This window comes from Molossus molossus, unplaced genomic scaffold (assembly GCF_014108415.1).
Source record: "Molossus molossus isolate mMolMol1 unplaced genomic scaffold, mMolMol1.p scaffold_m16_p_14, whole genome shotgun sequence".
In the NCBI taxonomy this organism is placed as follows: Eukaryota; Metazoa; Chordata; class Mammalia; order Chiroptera; family Molossidae; genus Molossus; species Molossus molossus.
This window is the reverse complement of record NW_023425349.1, coordinates 26150701-26173897: the sequence shown is the minus strand read 5'-3', so window position 1 is coordinate 26173897 and position 23197 is coordinate 26150701. Positions and strand designations below refer to the sequence as shown.

The 23197-nt window shown below is 47.3% G+C and overlaps 1 protein-coding gene across 2 annotated transcripts in view; it reads right to left on the bottom strand.

Annotated features, from left to right (window-relative positions):
• The window catches only part of ABCA1 (ATP binding cassette subfamily A member 1), a 119305-nt gene that overhangs the window by 70882 nt on the left and 25226 nt on the right, over positions 1–23197 (bottom strand). For both annotated transcript variants that reach the window (XM_036261650.1, XM_036261649.1), the window contains exons 3-5: positions 16753–16846; positions 12493–12634; positions 10991–11109 (exon numbers count right to left, since the gene is read on the bottom strand). In XM_036261650.1, the coding sequence (XP_036117543.1) occupies positions 10991–11109; positions 12493–12634; positions 16753–16846 (355 nt within the window). The remainder of the gene's footprint in view (positions 1–10990; positions 11110–12492; positions 12635–16752; positions 16847–23197) is intronic.

Below are 23197 nucleotides of genomic sequence, written 5' to 3'. Positions count from 1 at the left end.
CTCAAGAGTTCCCCCAGGTCACTGAGAGGGTATGAATGCTGTCGCAGAACACGGCCAGCAGGGAGCTGGACCGGCCACTGAACTGTGAGGCCCTGCTGCCGCAGAGAAGACTGAAGTCCCTATCAGGCAAAGGGCAAGAGAGCTTTCCTGCTGCCATCTCTCCCACATGGGCCAAAATGCTGGAAGTGCTGAACTCAGCCTCCTTCGGTCTGCCTGGAGGGGCGAGTGGTGGCCGGTCTGATTCCCAAGAGCCTTCTTGGGGTCGGCGAAGTGGGCAAAGGAAAGGAGGAGAAATAAAATCAGGACCTTGGGGTCTAAAGAACAAAACAAGTGAACTGTGTATTTGGGGGCCTGAAGAACAGGACAGAATCCTCGATTTCTTGCCAATTCTCTGGGCCAGGCCTCTCTGACCAAGCTAAGGAAACACCTCCGGAGCAGGCAGAGGAGGGGGCGGGAGAGGCCCTGCCCCTGGGGATGCCGAGTGTTCCTATGGTTCTCTCCAGCCTGCCCAAGCCCGCAGAGAACGACCAGAGGAGGAGGGGGGAGGAGGAGGGGAGGAGGGACGGCAGCAGGAAAGCGGAGGAGGGAAGCCCTCAGCCAGAGAGCTGGGGTTACTCTCGGTCAATGCCCTCCAGTCCTCAGCTCAGATTTCAAGATTGCTGTAGTCTGTTTTGTTCAACATGAAAAGGAACCACAGCCATCAGCTGCTTGAGAAGTGGGTGGAGGAGGCAAATGAAAAAAAGGAGAAGTGGGGAAAGATCATGTCAGCATCCAGGGCCCAGACACTCTTCAGAAGGACCCCAGGAGGGTCTCCCAGCCCTCGCCCCATCAGATGGGTAATGGCCGCGAGGGGCCTGAGCTTGTCTGGCTTTATAAACCAGACCTCGAAACATTTCCCTGCCATGAAAGGGCTGGGAACAAACAGTCCGGTTTCTTCTCGGTGGTTTTCTGTTGTTCTGTTTTGGTGTTTTCTGGAGGCTAGGGCTCTGTTGTCTTCTTCGAGGACAGCTGCTGCCTGGCTCACTGAGATGGCTCGACCCTCCTCGGGGAAGACCCGGGTTTGTCTGGGAAGTTCAGGGCTCTGGAGAAGCAGGTAACGCAGGGTGTCCTGGCTGTTCCCTGGGGTGACTCTTGGCAGGGAAAGGCCTGGAGCCTGGGGTGCACGTAGCCTCAGGACCTCCCTGCAGGGCGTCTCAGCCCGGGGCTCCCAACCCAGGAGAAGTGTCCTCCTCTACCGTGAGGGCTTGCTCAGGGATAGGAAGACATAATGAAAAGATCTCAGGTTCTAGAGTCTGATTAACCTGATTCAAATCTCAGCTCCAGAATGTTCCAGTTATGTGGCATTGGAGAGGTTACTTAGGTTCCCTGGGCCTGCATTTCTCTGTGAATGGAGGTCTACGTTATAGGGGTAAAGTACCCTGAATACTGATTCATTATGTATGAGACAATACAAGCTGAAAATTAAACAAGTTCAAAATAAATGTTGGTAAAGTCATGACAACAATGATGTGATAGGTTCCCGAGAGAAACGGGAAAATGTAGGGTGAAACTCCCTGACCCTTCCAGGCCAGAGTCTTATCTTGAAACCAATGGGAAGAGTTCTATAACTTTAGGAGCCACCGAGTTCCTCAAGCATTTCACATGTACTGTGAACTTGCATGCGTTCACAAACTCAGATGGCTCCTGGACCCCAACCCCTGGCGCTACTGCTCAAAGCAGCAATGTTTCTTGGCGCTCCTGGAAGGCAGGAGCCTGAAAGAAAAGAGATGCTATATAAAGACATGATCCCTTCCCTTGCCTCCCAAGAGGAGATGATCAGACCTGGGAACCTCCAACCCTCTCTGCCACTCCAGAACCAGGCCTCATTGACATCGGGGGATGGAAAGAGACATTACACCGCTTTCCCCAGATCCATCTACTGCGGCGACGGCATACTCGTGTCTTACTGAAAAGCAGCCAAGGTGGGAGAGGTGGTTGGTAGGCCCTGGAATGAGGAATCACAGCAACCGGTAAGAACCTGAATAGTAACCAGGTCCTCAAAGAGCCTGAAGACTGTAGCCCCAGAGGCAAAGGGTGGTGTGTGCCGTCGGCCGGGGCACCCCTGATGCAGGGTGGGCCGCAGGCCCAGCGCTGGGTTTCGGAAGCCCAGAAGGAAATGAAGGCAGCCTTGAGGAGGTAGCATTGGCCCAAATGAGTTCTAGACCTAAAAGGAAGATGAGCTTATGAGTTAGGGGCTGCGAAGGGATTATTTGCAGGACTGGACTAAGAAAGAATTAACATCTATAATATAGAAATAGCTTAGTTTTTCTTCTTTTAAAGTTAATAAAACATATTAAGGGACAAGGTAGTGATTTGTGGGCAGAGGAAGGTAATTCGTATTTACTAATCATCAGACACGTGACATGAATTATTTTTTTAAATCCCTAAAACAAACTTCCCAGAAACGTATTCTTCCCACTTTTCAAATGTGAAAACAGACCCAGAGAGGTTAATATCCTGCGCGAGGTTACAGAGCAAGCGAGTAGTAAATTTGAACCCGATCAGCTCTGGCTACAAAGCTTTGGTTCTTTCTACTAGATTGAGAATTGAACAAATCTCTATACTCTTTAAAACAAAAAAATGCTTCATCATGGCTCCCTGCTTCTCGGTACTGGAGTAAGGCAACACGGCGGCATGGTGCGGTGGGAAGAAGCTGAGCCTCAGGGTCAGACAGACCTGGATTCGACTCACAGCTTTAATCTATAATCTTGGGCACCAAACACAACCCTTTCCAGCCTCAATTTCCTCATCAATAAAATGGGGATGATAACATCCAACCTGCTAGTGCCAGTGCAAGCCTTGAAGGTAACGATATATTAACACGTGAAAGGGCATCGTGACCTGATGCAGCTTCGTCCACTAGACAAAGTGTCCCTCTGAGTTCGCCCTTTTGTTCCTCAGTACAACAGTGCTAAGAGGGCCGGGAATGGGACGCTTTCAACTAGAAACAAACTGGACTCCCAAACTGCTCTTTGCCGCCCAGGATTATAAATATAATCTCACATTTATCAGATTATAAATAAATCATAAACTGGGAAAGCAAAAGCCATGAAATACTGCTGTGTTTTTTAAAATACTGTCCTTGATCATAGCGATCCAAACTTTTTAGAGGCAGCCTGATATTGTGGGGTACATGCTGTCCTGTGATTGAGTGCAACTGTGCTTTCTAGTCTTGCCTGGGTAAAGCCGACCTTTGATTTGATTCAGTCCAAGCAATATTTCAACACAGCATTGCAGGGTAGCATCCACCTAATTACAGCCGAGCTGTGAACAGCCCCCTCCCCCAGGCGGAAACCGACTGCTGGGCTCTGGGATGCAGCCTGGCTCTGACAAGTCCAGGAAAACTTTCTCACATTAGGTAGAAAGGTTTCAAAACATGAACCCCTAAGGCCGTAACGCAGAACTTTTGACAAGTGCATACAGAACGTGAATTGCAATCACCCAAAGATTTAAAGGACTTTCCAGTTTGATGACATAATATTGACACATATGTCGCCAGATCTTCCAACAAGATGACACACAGGGGGCCCAAGAGGACAAAAAATAAAGTTTAGGGCTGCAGCCTCAACTCGGGCGGCCGCTCGAGGGAACGAAAGGGTTCAGACAGGGAAGGAGAAGTGGCCGTGAGTCACAGGATGTTCTTTCTGGATGGGCCTTGGGGAACGTTCCACCCATGCCTGTTACCCAAGGAGCCGGGAAGTGGAAGAAATCTGGCATTTCTCCTTTGGAAGGCCTCTCGTCTCCTTTCTGATCCCAGCCGGCGAATGCCTAGTATCCTGTGACCTCGATACGTTTCTGGCTACACTGGGCTGCTCTCTTTAGGGCGTAATAATAGCAGAATATAAAAGACTGAAGTTGTAGCTCTTTTCCTACCTCTGCCAGCTGTGTTTCCCTAGGCAAGTTACTTAGCCTCGCTGAACTTCAGCTCCTTCATCTGCATTAAAAGGAACAAAATTCCCTACCCCGCTTGATGGTCATGAAAATACAATGAACTAAAAGTACAAGCCTGATACTTCTTTTGTGCCAGATACTATACTCAATGTTTTACTGTTATTAGCTCACTTATTCCCCACAACATGTCTAGGAGAGGTTCTGTTAATGTCTCCACTTTGCAGAAACTGAGACACAGAGATGTCAGGGAATGATCTGCCGGTTAGCAACAGAGCCAAGATTTGAACCAAGGCAGTCTGACTGCCAAGTCTGTTCCCTTAACACTAAGGTGTACTGCCCAGTGGATGTTTACAAGATGATAATTTTACATCCCCTTCCCTCAACACCCTGCCACAGCCAACTACACTGGCATGTCACCGAAGCCTCCGGGGATCCCGTCTTTCTGAGTGTCAAAGATCAAAGCAGAATCAAAGGTCCATACAGTTAGTTCTCAGTATTGCCAGTAAACAGAACAGCCAGGAAGTTCTGCCCCTTTCCCCTAAGTAAATTCCAGCATAAGCCTCCGGACGTATTTCACAAAAGTCCTACAGAGTACATCAGAAAGGCCAAACAAACCGGATTTGTACCACGAATACCCAGAAAACGGCAGCCACACCACCGACACGCAAAAATCTAGCCGGAGGAATGGGAGAGCTCGAGACCCGTCAGGAGGTCGGGGGCAGCGTGGCCTGGGGTCTGTCCTCCAGTCCTTCCCTTTCCCACTCTTGACCTCGATGATGTGGGATGTCCTCCCAAGGGACATCTCCAGCCCAGCGCAAAATTCCTGAAACTCATCCTTGTTCTTTCCCCGCACAGTTCTCACAAGCTTCAGAGGACTCTGCTCCCGGAGAAGGTATTTCAGAAGTCCCTGTGCAGGGGCTGTGGGAGGCCAGCTGTAACCCTCGTGCTCAGACAGAAAGCTGAGATGACGTGCGCTCGACCATGGCAGAGCCCTGCAGGCTGGGCACTTCCCACCTCTGGGGCACCGTCCTCCCGGGGAGAGCCATTCATGCGGACCGTAGCATCCACAGGAATGTATAATTTGGCAGTCCTACATCCCTCCTCAACTGTCCCACCTGCCTGGCCTGGCCAAAATGAGCACATCGCAAAAATCATCTTCTGAAGTCCCACAGAGCACATTCTGGGCTTCTGTTAAAAGATATTGGTGGGGCCATATTTAGGGACAGGGTCTGACACCTGGGGAGCTAAGATCTTGGCTGAGCATGGAAACTGCTGTTTCCCCCACACAAGGGAGATTAGGAATCTGGGGTCCAGCCCCTCCACAGGACACACAGCCCTGTCCACTGGTCCAGGTCACAGCTGGTAAAGATGGAAAACGCTCATAGCACCCTCACCATCTGGGAGATGCCCCTGGCCAGCATACGCAGCGAGGATGCTGAGGAAGCAGCATGGGATGCAGCAGGGAGGGAGCAAGAGCCCAGCTCACTGCAGAAACGGGGAACATCAGGGAGGTCAGGGAACTTCGCACAGGAGCCTCAGCCCCAGGATATGTATTCCCAACTTCCAGCCCAGTAGGCAGCCCTGACCGCGATCCAGGGTGCAAACTCAGAGGGGGCTTGGGCCCCTGGTGCCACCTAGAGAGGAAAGATTTGGAAGAAACCAGGCATTGGGGCAGAGTGGATATTTGAGCAGAATGTTCAGCAGGAAGCAGGCTAATGAGCTTGTTAGTATCACAAAGTGATGCATTTAAGTGGCTCCAAAGGAGATCAGCAGGAAAAGCACAGAAGCAAAGGTATAGTCCTCCTCCAGCCCAGTCCTGACCAGGCAGCACCAGCCCCAGCTGGCAGGCTGTAGCTCTGGCCAGGCTGCCCGTCACCAAAGTGGGGGCGGCGGGCTGGGGGTGAGAGGCGGAGGGGCAGGGCAAAAAGGAGGGAGAGTAAGGAGGTGGTTCTCTCTCTCCAGTGCCTCCGGCAGGGGCCGATCTGGAAGGCTCTCTTGAAGAAAAAGCATATTTTTAAAAAGCCTACTTTGGAAATTTTTGATTGCTAAGATCCCTGCGGAGGTCTTGGGAGAGGCTATGAAAGTGAGTCTTTATTAGCGTCTCAGTAAACCCACAGCAGGCCTCTGGGTGCACGGCAGCCCTTCCCGTGACGTTCTGGAAGGTAAAGTTCTGGAAAGCCAAGACTGTTTTAAGAACTTTTGTCATTATCATTCACTTAGAGCCCTGTTGACATGGGAATCAACTTGGGCATTACATGCGCTGAGATTTTATACTTTTCAAAGCACTTTCCCTTGACCCTTAAAATAGTCTGTGGACCTGGCTGGTTTGGCTCAGCAGTTAGAGCATCAGCCTGCGGTCCAGAGAGACCTGGGTTCGGTTCCCGCCAAGGCCACGTACCTCGGTTGCAGTTTGTCCCCGGCCCTGGTTGGTCATGCGGGTGGCAGCCACTCGATGTGTCCCTTTCACATCAATGTTTCTCTCTCTCTCTCTTCCTCCCACTCTATCTGAACAAAATATCGAAAAATGTCCTTGGGTGAGGATAAAAAATAAAAAAATAGTCTGTGAAGAGTGGGTATTCTCTTCCACCATCATTCCACAAAAATTAATCTACACTTTTCGGGCAGTTAATCTACACTTTTCAGGTGAACTGAGGGTCAGAAAGCATCAAAACATGTCCAAGGTTCACACATAATGAGGCCGAATTTATTCCCAAAATGAATCTTAATACAAAGACCAAATATCTTTCTCATACCAGGGTTTTCAGATCATCAGTCATTTACAAGCTTCTCTCACGAGTTTCACCAGAGCCACGTGAAATGACATCTTCTTTAGATCAACTTTTCATTTTTTTCCCGTTTAACATCCTCCCAAGCAACAACACCCATGGCACTTGATGTGGGTTGAAACGAAAAGCTGTCATCTGTGTGCGCCTGGAATCCCCTCACACAGCACACAACACGCACGCAGGGAAACACGCTCGCCAGCCCGCATCTCACACAACAGCACCGAGGCCTGTCACTTCTGGTTTCTGAAAACGCGTACACTTCCTATATTTCTGCTGGGCTGCGGTCACGACAGGGACTTAGGAGAGCGAATGCTCCTCACACCGCCTCCCACTCAGCCGCCACTCAACCTGTGTGTCTGGAGGTGTAGGAGGAAAATCATGAAATTTCCACAAAGTTCCAGTGATGAGAAAACTGGGGAAGGTCCCTCACGAAGGCTTTCTGCGTGGGCTTCTGGTGAGGGTGGTGTCACGGACAATTAGACTTGTCTACGATTTAAGTTTTAGAACTAAGAGGCCTTCCCCTCACCTGGAGGACTGTGAGACAGCACACGCTAGCGCTGTTGAAAGAGAACCGCGGGGAACAGCAGAAGTCTAGCTGTGTCCCTGCCCCAGCAGACCCTCCTGCGGCTGTGAAAATGGGGAAGACGCTCCCCTCTTCTTGTTGAGAATAGAAGGTCCCTACGGACAAAGGTCCTATTTGTTTTGTACACCTCCGAGTCCCAGCACTAGGACACTGATTGGCACGTATTTGGTGTTCAATAAATATTAGTTGAATGATCGAATCAATCGATCCATTTATCTATAAATAAACTAATGGCCTCGAAGACCGCATCCAATACGTGAAAATAAAGCAATGCTCTAGCCCAGAAAACCTTGGAATAAAAGAGAGTATTTGAGTAGAGGCCTCCCCATCCCCCGCAAATTCACAAATCATCTGTGGATTGTCCAAAAGATTCAGCAGATGCAAATTGAAGGGAAGAAGAGATAAGTCCTCCAACTAGATCACAGAAGCAGGAGCTCAGCAGCCCAGCATGACCCACAACAGAGGTTGGTGGATCTTTACAAGCCTGAGTGGTGGTGTCCAAAGGGGCTGTTAGTCTCCAGTGGACAGACCCAAACCTCAGGCCTTGACCCCACAGTCATCACTGACTCAGATGAGAACAAAAAGAGTCCTTTATTGAAATCCTAGACGACAGGAAACAGGCAGCAGCAAATAGAGTGCATGGCAAAATCGAAACCTAAAATGGTCTCTTTAGGACAAGATGACACGGGGAGTCTAAAAATGTGAAACAGAAAAGAGACAGATAGTTTCCTTAGGTTCAAAAAGCCAACAGCACAATTAAGAAATGGAGAACGAGTAACTCACGATATTGCGTATTTAGACGACACTGCACTGTTGGTTGACTGCACGGGGAATGTGAGTTGGCAGTGTGACGTGGGTGCCCACAGCCCACCGCAATCTCAGATTGCACAAACGGAATACAGTGCTCAGAACCAAGGAGGCAAACGTCCCTTTTCCTCTGTGCTGAAACACTGTTGTAATTTCCAACAAGCTACAAGAAAGACAGAGACACACTGAAACGCAACCAGAGGAGAGGCAGAGATGGGAGAAAAAAATCATTTCAGAAGTCTAGAAAAATCACAGACTTTGGGAAGAGATGGGGGAAAATGAGAGCTGTCTTTAACTATTTCAAGGGAACTAGAATTAGCCTCCTTCTCTAAAAGGTACAATAGGGCAGTGGACATTTACTGATAATGAAAGCTGCCAACACCCAAAAAGAGCTACCGTGTGAGAGGTCGATGCCACCTCAGGCAGTGGGCATACGGGAGAAAAGGTTGGGCAGGTAAGGCTTCAGACCAAGGATCCTTCCGACCCTGAGGATGACAGGGCAGGAGAGCCAAGCAGGGCCTGTCAGGATCCGCACCGGCGTGTCTCAGCCTCTGACTCTGAAATCTGGAGCGCTGTCACACTCGCAGTGACTGACCTCACCTAGGGAGAAGCAATACTTCCACGTTTCCCTCTAGACTGAGGCCTGGCTCAGTGCTGCAAGGCAGGCAAAGAACGGGGAAAGCGAGGTAAGAAGTAGCCACAGGGCTGACAAGGAAATACTGGGTGAATGGAGAGGTCAGCGCTGAGGTGATACAATCAGTCGGAGGGGACCTTCCCTCTTCAGAGTGGTGCAGAGAAAGATCTTCCAGTGCAGTCTGGTTTCTCTTGCCCACCTTCACTCCTATGGCCACTTGCTCCAAGAAGAAACATAGTTCTGTGGCTGAGGCAGCCCCCCTAAGATCTGAAACTGTTTAAAAACTCACCCCAACAGCCAGTCTATGTCTACAGCCGTGAGGTTGAGAGAAGAGCGAGGCCAGGTGCTCAGAAATGCATCACTGACACATCATAATATTGGCTCCCATTTGTTGAACACCTACTATGTGCCGGACACTTAGATTTTACCTTTTACACTATTAATTTGTAGCTGAGGAATTAAGGCTCGGAAAGGTTAAATGGCTTGCCCAAGATGTCACTACTCCAGCCCTGGCCAGTTTGGCTCAGCGGTTAGAGCGTCGGCCTGCGGTCCGGAGAGACCCGGGTTCGGTTCCCGCTAAGGGCACGTGCTTCGGTTGCGGTTTGTCCCCGGCCCTGGTTGGTCGTGCGGGTGGCAGCCACTCGATGTGTCCCTTCACGTCGATGTTTCTCTCTCTCTCTCCCTTCCTCTCTCTCCCTCCCACTCTATCTGTACAAAAAAATGGAAAAATGTCCTCGGGTGAGGATAAAAAACAAACAAACAAGATGTCACTACTCCAAAATAATCATAGCTCATATTCAATGTTCCCTATCTGCTAGATGCTATTTTTAAGCAATTAATTGTTACATCACATTTATCCCTCAAAATAATCCTATGAGGTGTGTTCTCCTACTGTCCCCATTCCACAGATGAGGACAAAAGGGCCTGAGTGACTTATTCATAAAATCACAAAACCACAAAGTAAAACACCCTAACACTGTCCCCTCTTTCCCCTGGGTCACGCTGTCTCTCCACAGTAGAATAACCCGAGCTCTGCCCGCGACCTGCCAGGCAGGTGCCTTGCAGTAGATGAGGAGGGACTGATGCTTCGCTGGGCACCTGCTTCTCTGTGTCCTGCGCTGGGACAGACACGTGTGTGCAGGGCCAGCGCCTACAAAACAAGGAAACAGCATCCGGAAGGCCTGGCCCTGCAGCCAGATGCAGTCCAGGTGGGGGCCCCTCTGTCTGATGTGAAGTGACACCCCCTCCGTGCCACCAATCACAGCTTTGGTTTCCTTCGTCATCAGGCCCCTGCCTCTTTTCCTGCGCAGGGAAAGGACAGTTCTGTCTGCCCAAGAAAGAGCTCAAATCCAAGTCCGGTTTAAACTCTACTTGACACCATTTCTTTCGCTAAGTGGATCCCAAACTGGGAGCCCTTGCAGAGAAGGCCAGCCCACCCCAGCCTCACAGAACACCAAGCGACGTCGAAAGAACTCTCCTGAGCAGTGGCAGCAGCTGCCCCGCCGTGGGGAGTGACTGACATTGTTTAGCACCGTGGTGAGGATGAAAAGAAGACCAGCTTTTACTGGGCTTCACGACTGCTCTTCCATTCTCTGCAGACCATGCACACCACCACGGCCGCACCCAGGGCACTGCTCCCACGCCCCCGGCCTGCTGGCCGGCCACCGCCTGGGAGGCTCCACACCTTCGCCAGCTAGCACCTCGGCCACACTGCCTGCTCCGCAGACACTCCCTTAATGGCACGTCGGGGCACTTATCAGATGAGAGATCAAGACTTTGCTTTTTAAAGATCAGAGTCCAAATGTCCATCAGACTAAATCAAATAACTAGGGGGAAGATGGATTTCATTTTCCTTTTAGAAGTAAATGCTTACTTTCACGTATCCCTATCAAGTTGCGATTTTCATTGTTCTTATATGCACAGAAATATTTCCGTTTATAAATCTGCCCATTCACTGCAACCATATGGCCAACTCCAAAGAAATGAAGTTGCAAGCAACCTGCACCCCCTAAGTGTGCCATTTCTCTCTGGGGACTTTTCTGGTCACCCCAGAGGAGGCCAGTACACTCCCTGTCCTCCCAGTTTCTTCTCCAATGCCCCTGCAGGAAGGACTTGTGGCCCAGCCACAGAGGAGGAAAAGCCAGTAGGGAAGAGCCAAGAGGGACGAGCACCAGGCCGCCTGAGTTGCTCTCTCCCTGGTGCAGGTCAAGTTCCAGTTACAAACTGACACACAGCACGGATTTGGCTTACTTGAGCTGTTGTTTTCAATCTTCTGCAATGTTCTCAGCACTTTGCGTATGTCCTTCATGCTGGTGTCTCTCCGGCTATATAAAAGAAGCCGCTGAGCATCTGAGAACAGGCGAGACACACTGCAGGGAATACGAGAAAAGCACAAAAGCTCTATTAGGCCAGCTGCCTCTCCCACTCGAAGGACCTGCCTGGTACACATGCCCCAGCCTGGCTGCCAGGTCCCCCACTCCTTGTGCTCCCCATGCCCAGCTTCACTGATTCGCTGTGCTTCTAAACACCCCACACCAGCCCTGCCCCAGATACCCTTCCCCACATCCCCACCAAACCCTGCCACCTCCTTCGGGGCCCAGCCCATGTGCCTCCTCTCCAGGAAGCACTCCACACACACACACACACACACACACACACACTCACACACACACACTCACACACACCACACACACACACTCACACACACACTCACTCACACACACTCACACACTCACACACACATTCACACACTCACACACTCACACACACACTCACACACACACACACACACACACACACTCACACACACTCTCACCCACAGCCCACTTATCCATGAGTCACAGTAGGCACAGTACCTAGGGCTCAGGATACTCTTGGGATCCACACAAAACATTTTTTAATTTCTTTTAAAATCAGAATAAAACCAAAAATTCAGAATGAATATATGCAAGATGAATCCAGCCTGGATCATATTCCTCTTTAGACTGATGCACTTATAAAATAAAGTTTTTCATATTTCTGCATAGAAAAAAGGGCCCGTGAAAGCTGCAAAGCCGAGGGTCCGAGACCACTGCAGTGTGGCCCTGCCGGCCCCGGCGCCAGCCTCCTAGGCCTGTCTCCACAATCTCCGACAGTCCCTTCTGCCCACACACGGCTCTGTGCCCTTCAGGAACTTCTATGGCTCATGCAGCAAACACGTGTCAAACCCGTACATATATCTGGTGCTGAAGTCAGGAGCCAGGAAAACAAAAGCGAAGGGCGTGGCATCCTGGCCTCAGGAAGCTCACACCAGAAAAGAGAAAGACCAGACAGGGGGACACTGCAGCGATAGGCACTGAGGACAGAGGGGGCATGGCGGTGAGCTCTGGAGAGCAGGCCCCTTCCTGTGCCCACCTTCTCCCTACCCCTCCCGGCTCCCAGGCCGGTGGGTCAGGTGCAGTGAATGTCTGCTAAATGAGTGGGCGAACGGACACGGGGAGTAGATGTGTCCCCAGCACTCGTTGTCTTCCCTTCCCAGCATCAGCCAGTTTGGGGAGGAACATGCACCCCCGCCCCCGGCCACATGATTTTTAGCTACATAGCCCTAAGTCAGACAGCAATTCTGCCTGCCCCCATTCTGCAACTTCATCACACAAACCTTTATGAAAGCAACTTCGCTCAAATCCAACCATTCAAAATTCTCCAGCGGCTAAGAAGGGAAGGAAAAGAATGAACTGACGAGTTTGGGAAAGAAAATCTGGTCTGGTACTTACATGGATTTGTTAAAGTTGCCAACAACCCCGGGCGCCTCACCAGGAGTCGGGTAACGGAAACACGGGTTATTGGCATTGCAGATAATCCCCTGAACCCAGGGAAGCATTCCTGCAGAGGGCATAGCTTTGTTTGGAAAGTGGCCTGTCGACATCGAGGAGAAGAAAAACACAAGAGAAACATTAGTTATTTGAAGCAGTTTGGGGACTTGATCTTTATCTCTATTGGTTCCATACAGTCTCCATCACAAATCTGTCTGTCCCCTCCCCCATCCCAGAAACCTGCCACCTCTGACTAATCCAACCCTGAGTTGGAAACTTGACATCAGATAGCGATTCTTCATCTACTGAACATGACGTGGAGAATGGGATCCGTGGCACAAACCGTGGAGACGTGGCGAGAGGGGCAGATTCGACCATGCGCAGAAAGGGCCTGGCCACAGCTAGTACTCGGTCACTAGTTCACCTTCCACCGCCCACCTCACTTTTCAGAGTCACAGCAGGGCCCTGAGGGTGACCTCAGCCAACTCAGTTCCTTCATACTCTTAATGACAGTGGCTGGTGGGGAACACTCAGGGAATCAATGGGCAGGGCTGGGGACTGAACCCACATTTCCATTGATCCAAACCCATGCTCTTTCCCTCATACCTGCGCCCCCCTGTGTACCTGAGCCCTTCTCAATCCCCTCTGTACTGCCCTCTGTCGGCCAAACCTATGAGTCTCACCTCATCTGCCAGTTCACACAGGCTCCTCAAAGGCACCTAATGAACATGCTAACTTGGGGTCAGAGGTCATCTGTGAAGCGACATTTGTCGCTGTTGTGTCCCTCATGGAAACCAGGAGCCCTGTTCAACAGCTCATCTCCTCGCTCTCCTTTCCCTTTGTCAGGAGGAGCGTCTGACAGACAGCACGGCTGGGTGTGTCTGGCTGGCCCGAGTGTCACAGGCACCGTTTGTGTGTGGCCGTCTGCCGTGGGTGCTGCTTCTGAGCACCTCAAGGTGAACGTGCCCTGGAGCCGGAGCTCTTAACCTGAGGACAAGTGTGTGCGAATTCCTTGGACCGAAAGGCCACGGCGGAAGCTCATCACAGTCTCAGGGTGTCTGTGAGCCCAAAGAGTCAACGACCGTCGAGAACCACGCTCTCTGGGGGGCAAAGAGCTGTGGAGCTCCCTGGCTTTGGGGTCAGGCCAACTGGGATTCACATCCAGGCCCTACAACAAACTATGCAAAGACTTTGGCCAAGCCACTGAACCTCTATCTCTGTTTCCTCATCTGTAAAACGGTGATGAAAATACAGTGACTTCATAGCGCTACAGTAAGGATTCAATGAGTGTTTACAGGCAAAGCACGTAGCAGACTGCACCACGCAGTATAAAGGCTCCAGGAATGGGCCTGTTGGGATTACTGAGGCCCTGGGGTGGTGAGCCTACAAAAGTACTTACCCTGCTACTGTCCTGCTAGGAATACTCCAGATCTCACAGCTACAACCTTCCTCCAAAGCAGAAACCATGTTTTAGTCACCTTAACTATTTTCATGCAGATGAAGCTAACCCATAGCCAGGACTGGCTACACTGCATTTCAGTACCAGGGCGCTTCTATCCATCTTTTTCTTCTCTCCATATTCCAACCAGACAGGCAACATCCGCAGCAAGGATGTAACAAGATCTGATCACTGTGGCCACTCCACAGGGACTCTGGCCTGTTCAACATTTACTCAGTTAACCTCCTTATCTCCCTGTTAATAGTTCAAGGAAAACCAAACAAGGTCCCTTGCCTGAGTCAGCTGCTCCTCATGCAGGAAAGATTTATGTAACCCAACCAAGTACTCGAAGGACCACGGGAGTCTCCCCTTTAACCTCCCGGAGATTCTGGCACCAAGGACAGGGGCATGTTGGTCCCGGCAGCACAGGGCAATGGAAGGTGACGGTATTTCAAGCTATACCTTGGTGGCTGAAGCAAAGACCCTCCCCTGCGTGTTTTGTCCCACCTTATTTTTTACAAGCAAAAGCAGGGAGAAGACTTGACACAGGTGCACAGGATGACAATCAAATAGCATAATGGACTCCCAGTACCCAGGAAAGTAATGAGGACCTTGTTGGCTCTGGGTCAAACTGGGAAAGATTTATGGGGAAGAATTATACACTAATCCTTTGTTTCCAGGGGAGAGACATGGCTGCAGGATTCGCCTTAGCAATCTACCTTCCAGCAGGTCCCTAGAAGGGAGTGAGAACAGGAAGTGAGGCTGCGAGTTGTTCACAGGTAGAAGGCAAAGGCTTCCTGCATTCTACAGGTATAAAAGCTCCACAACGTTTCTGAGAATCTGTTACCTAGACTCAGACAACTCTGGGTTAAAATTCAACAACTTGTTCAAGATCACAACCTTGGCAAGTGTCAGAGACAGGATACAAACAAACCCCCATTTGATCCAAAGTCTACCTGTTTCTACTACATCATCTTGCTACTTGTGATCATTCCAGAGAACAGGCCAGCAGATGAAAACAGTGAGTTTTCCCTAAAACGTGCACACCAGTGGGACTTAGGGTAATACTTAAATAAAACCAAATATGCAGTTGCTCCTCCGTCTTTGGGGTTCCAAAGAGAAGGCAGAATCACCTCCCATTCCCACAAATTTTATATTCTTTCCCTTTTTGGTGAAACCTGAAAATCACACCTGGTAGAATGCTCCTGAAGTTTCGTGGGGTTTTTTAAAACCTGACTAGCCGGGCCGGTGTGGCTCAATGGGTGAGCACTGACCCATGTACCGAGAGGTTGCCGGTTTGAGCCCCAGCCAGGGCACATGCCGGGTTACAAGCTCAATCCCCAGTGAGGGGCATGTAGGAGGCAGCTGATCCATGTTGACGTCTCTCTCTCATCAATGTTTCTCTCTCTCTCTCCTTTCCTTTCTCTCTAAAATCAACAAAAAACATTTTTAAAAAATTAAAACTTGAACATATATATAATGTATACTAACAAATTAGCAGGTAAATAACTCCCTCAGCGGTTCTCAATCTGTGGGTCGTGACCCCTTTGGGGGTCAAACGACCCTTTCACAGGGGTCGCTTAAGACATAACAGTAGCAAAATGACAGTTATGAAATAGCAACAAAAGTAATTTTATGGTTGGGGGTCACCACAACATGGGAAACTGTATTAATCGGTCGCGGCATTAGAAAGGTTGAGAACCACTGCCTAAGTGCTGTGGACCAGACCAAGAACACAATTAAAAGGTAACCCTGGAACCATCCCTTTACTGAAGAACAGTATCTCATGTACCTTATGTCCATGAGGCTGGCAGAGTGCGGGCAGAGCTGGTTAATGATAGGAAAAATTATAGGGGCAGTGGAACAGAGGTTCCAGCTAAACCCCCTATGTAAGTGTTGATCACTTAGACTGGGACATTTCGGTAGTGTCAATCCATCCAGCAAGCCCAGCCAGGAAAGAAAGATGTGATTGGTAAATAACAAAAACCATATAGTATAGGTATTAATATAGAGATGAGGAAAGTCGGGTACCAAGAAGCTAAGTCACTTGCCCAGTGTGATCACCTAGTAATTGCTGAAGTCAGGATTCAAACTCAAGTAACCTGACATCTAGAGTTTGTGTTCTTGGCCACTACTGCATTTTCTATACTCACGGTAAAGGCTACAATCAAAACACAGGATTTGGGAGTCAGATGACCTGAGCTTTACTTCATGTCTGTCACTTATTAAATGTGTGACCTGGGATAAGTCTCTGCCCTTCTCTGAGCCACAATTTACTTATCAAGCTAATGATAATAATAAAGTCTATTATACAAGGTTGTTATGAAAATCAAATAAAATAGTCTCAGTCAATCCGAGATACTCTATGCAAATGTTGCTTAAAATCATGCGTGCCATGATTTGCACCTGTGTAATAAAGACACCGTGCATCTGACAAAGCCTGGCAGGGACCGGCTGCCGGTGGTGTTAAGGCACTGCCTTGGGGGCCTTCGGTAATCACCACTTTCCGAACTATCAGTCAGGTGCTTTTACTTTCACTATTTAAAACATATGAAACTGACATTGGCTATTATTATAGTTATTATTATCACCATTCACTAGGACTGAAAATAGTTGCCTGAGCTCACGACTTATCAAAAAATCAAGAGCCTAGCTTTTCTGTTCCAAACCATTTACAGTGTTTCCTAAAGACTGTGTCTTGGGAAAGGTCAAACGGAGCCCAGGCCCATTGCCTGGATCTCACCTGCCAGTGGCGGGTCTCAGGCAGGATGCTCGATACTCACACTCATGCTGTTCGTAGGGCGGGTAGCTCAGCCGAACGGAGATCAGGATCAGGAAGATAAACAGAGGCCAGGCCACTTCCAGCAACAACTGAAACTGAGTGGGAAATGAGACAGAGCACTGTGAGTTCAAACAATCAGTGGATGCCTGGCGCTATCGGGCTTTGGGAAATCCACAGCAAAGTCCATGGAACAACTGGATCAACTTCTCCAGCCTCTCCCACCACTCTCTAAGTTTTCATAACACTTCACTGTTTGCAGTTCTCACCTTGTAACATACTATTCCATACCTCTGCGCTTCCTTTAAAAAGGAAAGATGCTTCCCATCCTGTTTCCTCTGGCTCATTTCTGCTCATTCTTCAAAAGTCAACCAGGCATAATGTCCTTCTCCTAAGCTCCCACAGTCACAGAGCCCCTGAAATACATTTCTGACACTGGCCTCCTCACTGCAGTGGGAGCACCCTGAAGGGAAGCACTGGGGCCCAGTCATCTTTGCATCCCCAGCATCAGCACAGTATCGGTATGTATGGCCATCTATTGAAAGAGCAGGGCCAGGGCAATGGGGCCTTGCTGTGCTAAATACACTCCACCTCTGCTCCAAAGAACAATGGAAATTCACACAGAGTTCCACATTGACCTCCACACACTCAGGAATGGAAGGAGCTGGGAAGAGGGCAAAGTCCTCTTCCATTCAGCGAGGTCTGGTCACCATCTTCTCCAGGGGGGTTAGAAGATCATTAAACGTATAGGTAAGCACGATCCACGGTTAAAGCAATGAGGTTTCTGGAAATCCCTGCCTCAAGGAGTTACCAAGAAATAAGCACAGGGACAGGATGGAAATCATTAGACATAATTTAATTGAAACCGTGGTGTTCAGACAACTACATATGCTCATCTACCTACGATGGGGTATGCCCTAGTAAATCCATAGTAAGTTGAAAATACTGTAAATCAAAAATGCATTTAATCCATCTAACCTACTGAGCATCACAGCTCAGCCTCGCCTACCTTAAACACACCCAGAACACTTACATTAGCCCAGAGGTGGGCAAAATCATCTCACACAGTGAATACACTGTAGAGTATGGGCTGTTGACTCTCGTGATCATGTGTCCTGCTGGGAGCTGTTGCTTACAGCTGCTCTCACTAGGTCAGAAAAAGATGCACATTCAAAATGCAAAATACAGATTCTACTGAATGTGTTTCACTTTCGAACCAATGGAAGTCGAAAAACTACGTCAAACCATCTTGTGTCGAGGACTGTCTGTAGTTTTATTTCCTGAAGTCTCTCACCTCTTTCTTCCTTTCATTTCTAGACTCCGGTGCTCTAATTAGGATGCACACCAAAGAGCCCGAAGACTCAACAGGGACTTGTGGGTAAGAGTAATTACCAATGTGGCTTCGGAACCATAAAGTCAGGAGACACAGTATGAAATGCTCCCTTCTCTTTTAACAGAATATTTTTCTTGATCTTCAAGTCTATATATTTTTTGGTAGAAAAATTGAAATTAAAAATGTTAAAAGTAGATGTAAACTACCCCTAATCCCACTTTGCAGGGAGAACCTCTAGTAAATTGAGCTAACAATGATTCTCTGTTAATATTTTTCCATCTTTATTCTATGTATACATAAATAATATTTCTTCTCTACAAAATTGAGATTATACATCATACATAGTTTTGTATTTTGCTTTTTTCCTTAACATCATACTGGGAGTGTTTTCCATGATATACAATATTCTCTCTCTTTTTTAAATTAATTTATTTTTGTCAGAGATATTTCTCACAATATTCTCCTTAATATGGGTTTTAATGACCACTTAATATTCCACACTGTGTATGGATCATAATTAAGTTAACCTTTCTGCTATTGCTTGGTGCTTCAGATTGTTTGGGGTTTCTCTTTATTATTTGTTGTTGAATTTTTGGAATTTTAAACAGCCCATTTTATTTAAAAATGCCTTTGATATAGTTCAACATTAACATCTTTTTTAAAAAATCTTCTCTTTGGAAGGCAATATAAAGATGGTAACAGTGGATGTCCTGAGGTGATAAGAAAATGGGTGGTTTTTTAAAATATTTTCCTGTGTTTCCTAAATTTTCCAGAAATGGAACCAAAACAAAACAAAACACTGTTAGCATATAACTATGAAGAATAGTTCGCTATAGATAGCACACTGGGAAAAACATAAAAGACAAATGGGTCCCTCTTTGAAAGAAGGCATGCGGTTAATACGGTCTCCGAGACCAAAGATGGAGCTGGTCTTACTAAATATTTCTATCAATAGTCACAAAAAGGCAACACACACTGAACTCTCCAAATTTTCAAATGGCATTGGGCTTCCTCCACCAGCTGAGTGGAAGTCCCTCCTGGGGGGTCCCCAGGTGCTCCCTGCCTTTATCAGCTCTTAGCACAGCTTCTCCCTGGTATCACTGTTTTCTCACTAAGCCTAACACACGATGAGGCCTTCAAAATGTTCCCTGAGTAAGAGAATGAACTAAAATGTACAAAATAATGAAGATGGAAATACAAACCATTGGGCCATTTGGGAAAGCAATTTGGCTGTATGTGTCAAAAGACATGTTTATCTCCTTTGACCAAGTAATATCACTGGAAATATATCCTATAGGACTAACTATCAAAAAACGACATATATGAAATTATTTGTTCATTGAAACCCTGTAATTGAAAAATACTGGCAACAGGTGCACAGCAATCGGAAAATGACTAATTTATGGTACATCTAGTCAACAATGTAACCAGCTGTCATTACAACAATGTTTATGAAATGTAGACAGTACTGACCATATAATATTAAGTGAAAAAAGCAGAACATAAAATTGTATGCATTCCAAGCTTACAGCTAAGTAAAATCACAAATATTAACAGACAGGAATAAAACTTGCTAAAAATGGCATAACTGAGAATGAATTCAGAAAAGAATAATAAACTCAGAAAAAAGGAAAGACTATGAGTAAGACAGTCATTAACCTTAAGCTCTGAAACTACCATTTGTACTTGTAGGATAGATAGTAGCTACCACTTATTTAAAGTCCAATATGTAGTAAGCACATTATATATGGATTATTTCATTGAATCCCTAGAACAACCCTTTATTGTCCGAGAAAGGATAAACTAGTCAGTGGCAACATTGAAATTAGCAGTCAGTTCTGTCCAACCCCAAAGGCCACGTAAAATTCTATTTGACACTATGACCCAGGCGGGAAATGGCTCCACGAGGTAGCATGGTCAAAAAAAGTCAACAGGTTCCATACAGGAGAAATGAACTCATGGCCTATAGATTTAATATAGTTACAGTCAACACTGAGCCTCTACTGTGTACCTGGGATTTTTATACATCTCATCTCTAACATTCAATTCTCACAGTAAGTCTGTGAGGTCGGTTGTATCATTACCATTTCAAAAGTAAAGAAACTAAGCTTCAAACAGGTTATGAGCTGGTAAGAGAGCCCAGCAGCCTTGGAACCCAGATCGCCTGACCCCTAAATCTGTCCTTTCGTATTCATCATGCTGCCTCTCCCAAGCCATGTCTATCACCAGCCTTCCTGATCACTGATCTGACCCAATGAATTGATTCTTATGTTCCTAGACATCTCTGCAGCCCCTACATCCAGGACCCTGTAAGGCAGCAGATGTTCAAAATATGTTGGTTGATTGAAAAAAAATGAATGGATCTTCCCATGGCACTGACAGCAAAGGGAACAAAGAACATCTTACAAATCATTTTCAGCTTCTGAAGCCAGTGGGCATCAGAAGATCAGTAAAAGAGGTAAGAAAAAGACTGATTATTATAATAATAATAATAATGGCTAAATACCAGTGCTTTAAGTATTTTACATATATTAATTCATTTAGCCTTTAAACAACCCCATTAGCACTATTATTATACTCATTTTACAGGTGAGAAAACTGAGACTTAAAAGAGTTACTGTATTGCCCAAGGCTAGAAGGTTGTTAAATGGAAGAGCCATTTAACAGACAGGATTCAAAGCCAGTCTGATCCAAGGGTCTCTGCTCTTAACCACCATGCACCCAACCTCCTTACACCCCCTTCCCCATTACCAGAGTATCTAGATTATTGATCTCAAAGCCCTTGCTAACCTGAGTCACTAACATGTACGAATGAAGAGATGGCCTCCACAGCTCACACCACCCAAATCAGAAAACTCACGAGAGACAAAATTTAATCCATACCTTTTTACTCTGTACCTCTAAAATTACAACTGTCACTGAACACAAAATTACCCTTCCAAACTCAGAGGGATGTTCTAGGCTTCTTTTTTAATCCTCACCCAAGGCTATGTTTTTATTGATTCTTAGAGAGAGAAGAAGAAAAAGGGGGAGAGAGGAGAGATCAATGTGAGAGAGTAACATCAATCAGTCGCCTCCCATACGCACACTGACCCAGAATCAACTCACAATCTAGGTATGTGCCCTGACCGGAATCGAATCCACGACCTTTGGATGATGCTCCAACCAACTGAGCCACCCACCCGGGCTGGGCACTTCCATTCCTAACAGCCTCCTTCTAGAAACCTGACCTGACTACTGCCAGGCCTGCCATTCTGGCTCCACTCATATCCAAATAAGATTTCTCCCCTATCCCTAACCTTAGCCCTTCTCCTTCACATCGTCCCTCCTAAATAGCTTAGAAGTGAAAAGCGATGCTTTACTGGTCTAAACCATTATAGAAAACTCTTCTAGATCTTGTTTTGGTACTTACCCACCCCTCCACATCTCTCCCCCAGGACAGGAACACTGTTTTCAAAAGGTGTTCTCACCAAAGTCAGAAACTCAGGAGGCTCCTTTTAGTGTTGAAAAGAATAATTCTGAAGTTTAAGTGAGCTGCTACATGGAGCTGCTCTGGGGAGCACCAAAGCGCCAATCCAAGCCTCTGTCTCATTACTTCTCAGCTCGAACACAGGACCGTCCGAGCGAGCAGGGCTTGCCAACAGCAGCACTGTTGACACTGTGGGCCAGGTGACTGTGGAAGGGACTCCACTGTGAACTGAGGATGCTTCCCACATCCCTGTACTCCCCCCACTAGATCCCCGCCATGCCAATCACCCCTGCGAAGGATCAGGCACAGCCAAAAGATGTCTCCAAACATTACCAAATGTCCCTGGAGCATTAAAACAGTGAGAGGATACTTGTTAGAACTTGATAAGGTAATAAGATTCACTGGGAAAAAGAAAGAGATGAAACTATCAAAGAATATTCTGAGAGGTAAAAAGGGAAGTGTGGGACAATGAGGTACCCCAGATCTCGGAGTGTCCAAAGCAATAGCACACTCTGTGCTATATCAGCATCAAAATAAAATAAAAACTGCTCAGCAAATGACCAAACAAATAACCCCGAAACAGCTCCCTACAGACATGAGACTTTGATAAATGTCCCAAAATAACTGGAAAAGGAATCACTGTTTAATAAAAGCTGCTGGAATGACATGATATGAGTGTAAAGAAAAATTATTTGAAGACCCATCCTTGACACCATATACCTCAATTAGGTCTGCGCAAACTAAAGTGAAATCTTTAAGATAAAATCAGAGAAATGCTAGAGGGAAAAACAATTTCTGAAACCAGACCTGCAGCCCTGGCCGGTTTGGCTCAGTGCGTCGAGCATTGGCCCTCAGACAGTCAAGGGCACGTGCCTCGGTTGCACTCAGTCCCCAGCAATCTGATCAAGGTCATGTGTGAGGCAATCGACTGATGTGTCTCTCCCCCATCGACGTTTCTCTTTCTCGCTCTCTCTCTCTCTCCCTACCACTCTATCTGAAGATAAATGGATAAATATTCTTGGGTGAGGATATAAAAAAACAAAACCAGCCCTACCCGGTTTGGCTCAGCGGTTAGAGCGTCAGCCTACGGTCCGGATAGACCAGGGTCCGGTTCCCACTAAGGGCACGTACCTCGGTTGCAGTTTGTCCCTGGCCCTGGTTGGTCGTGCGGGTGGCAGCCACTCAATGTGTCCCTTTCACGTTGATGTTTCTCTCTCTCCCCCTCCCACTCTATCTGAACAACATATGGAAAAAAATGTCCTCGGGTGAAGATAAAAATAAATAAATAAACAAACAAACAAAGCCAGATCTGTCCTCCTGGAACAATAGCCTCATGCATTGATGGTAGCTTTTTAAATTGGTTTAATTCTTTGGAAGGACATCTGACATCTGATCATAGACTTCAAGGGCCATTTCCCTTTGACCTAATAATCCTACTCTCCTGAGATTTTGGCTTAAGAAAAAATACAAAGGTAAGAAAAGGCTAGCTGTATAAAATCTTTATAGTAATTTATTTATAACAGTAAACAATGAAAACAATCTAAATCTTGGCAATAGAGAATAAACATAAAATAAAACTCTGTTGCTGGATTACTATAAAGCTCCCAATAATGTCAATGGAATTAGTCCATGGTACATTTGGGACCA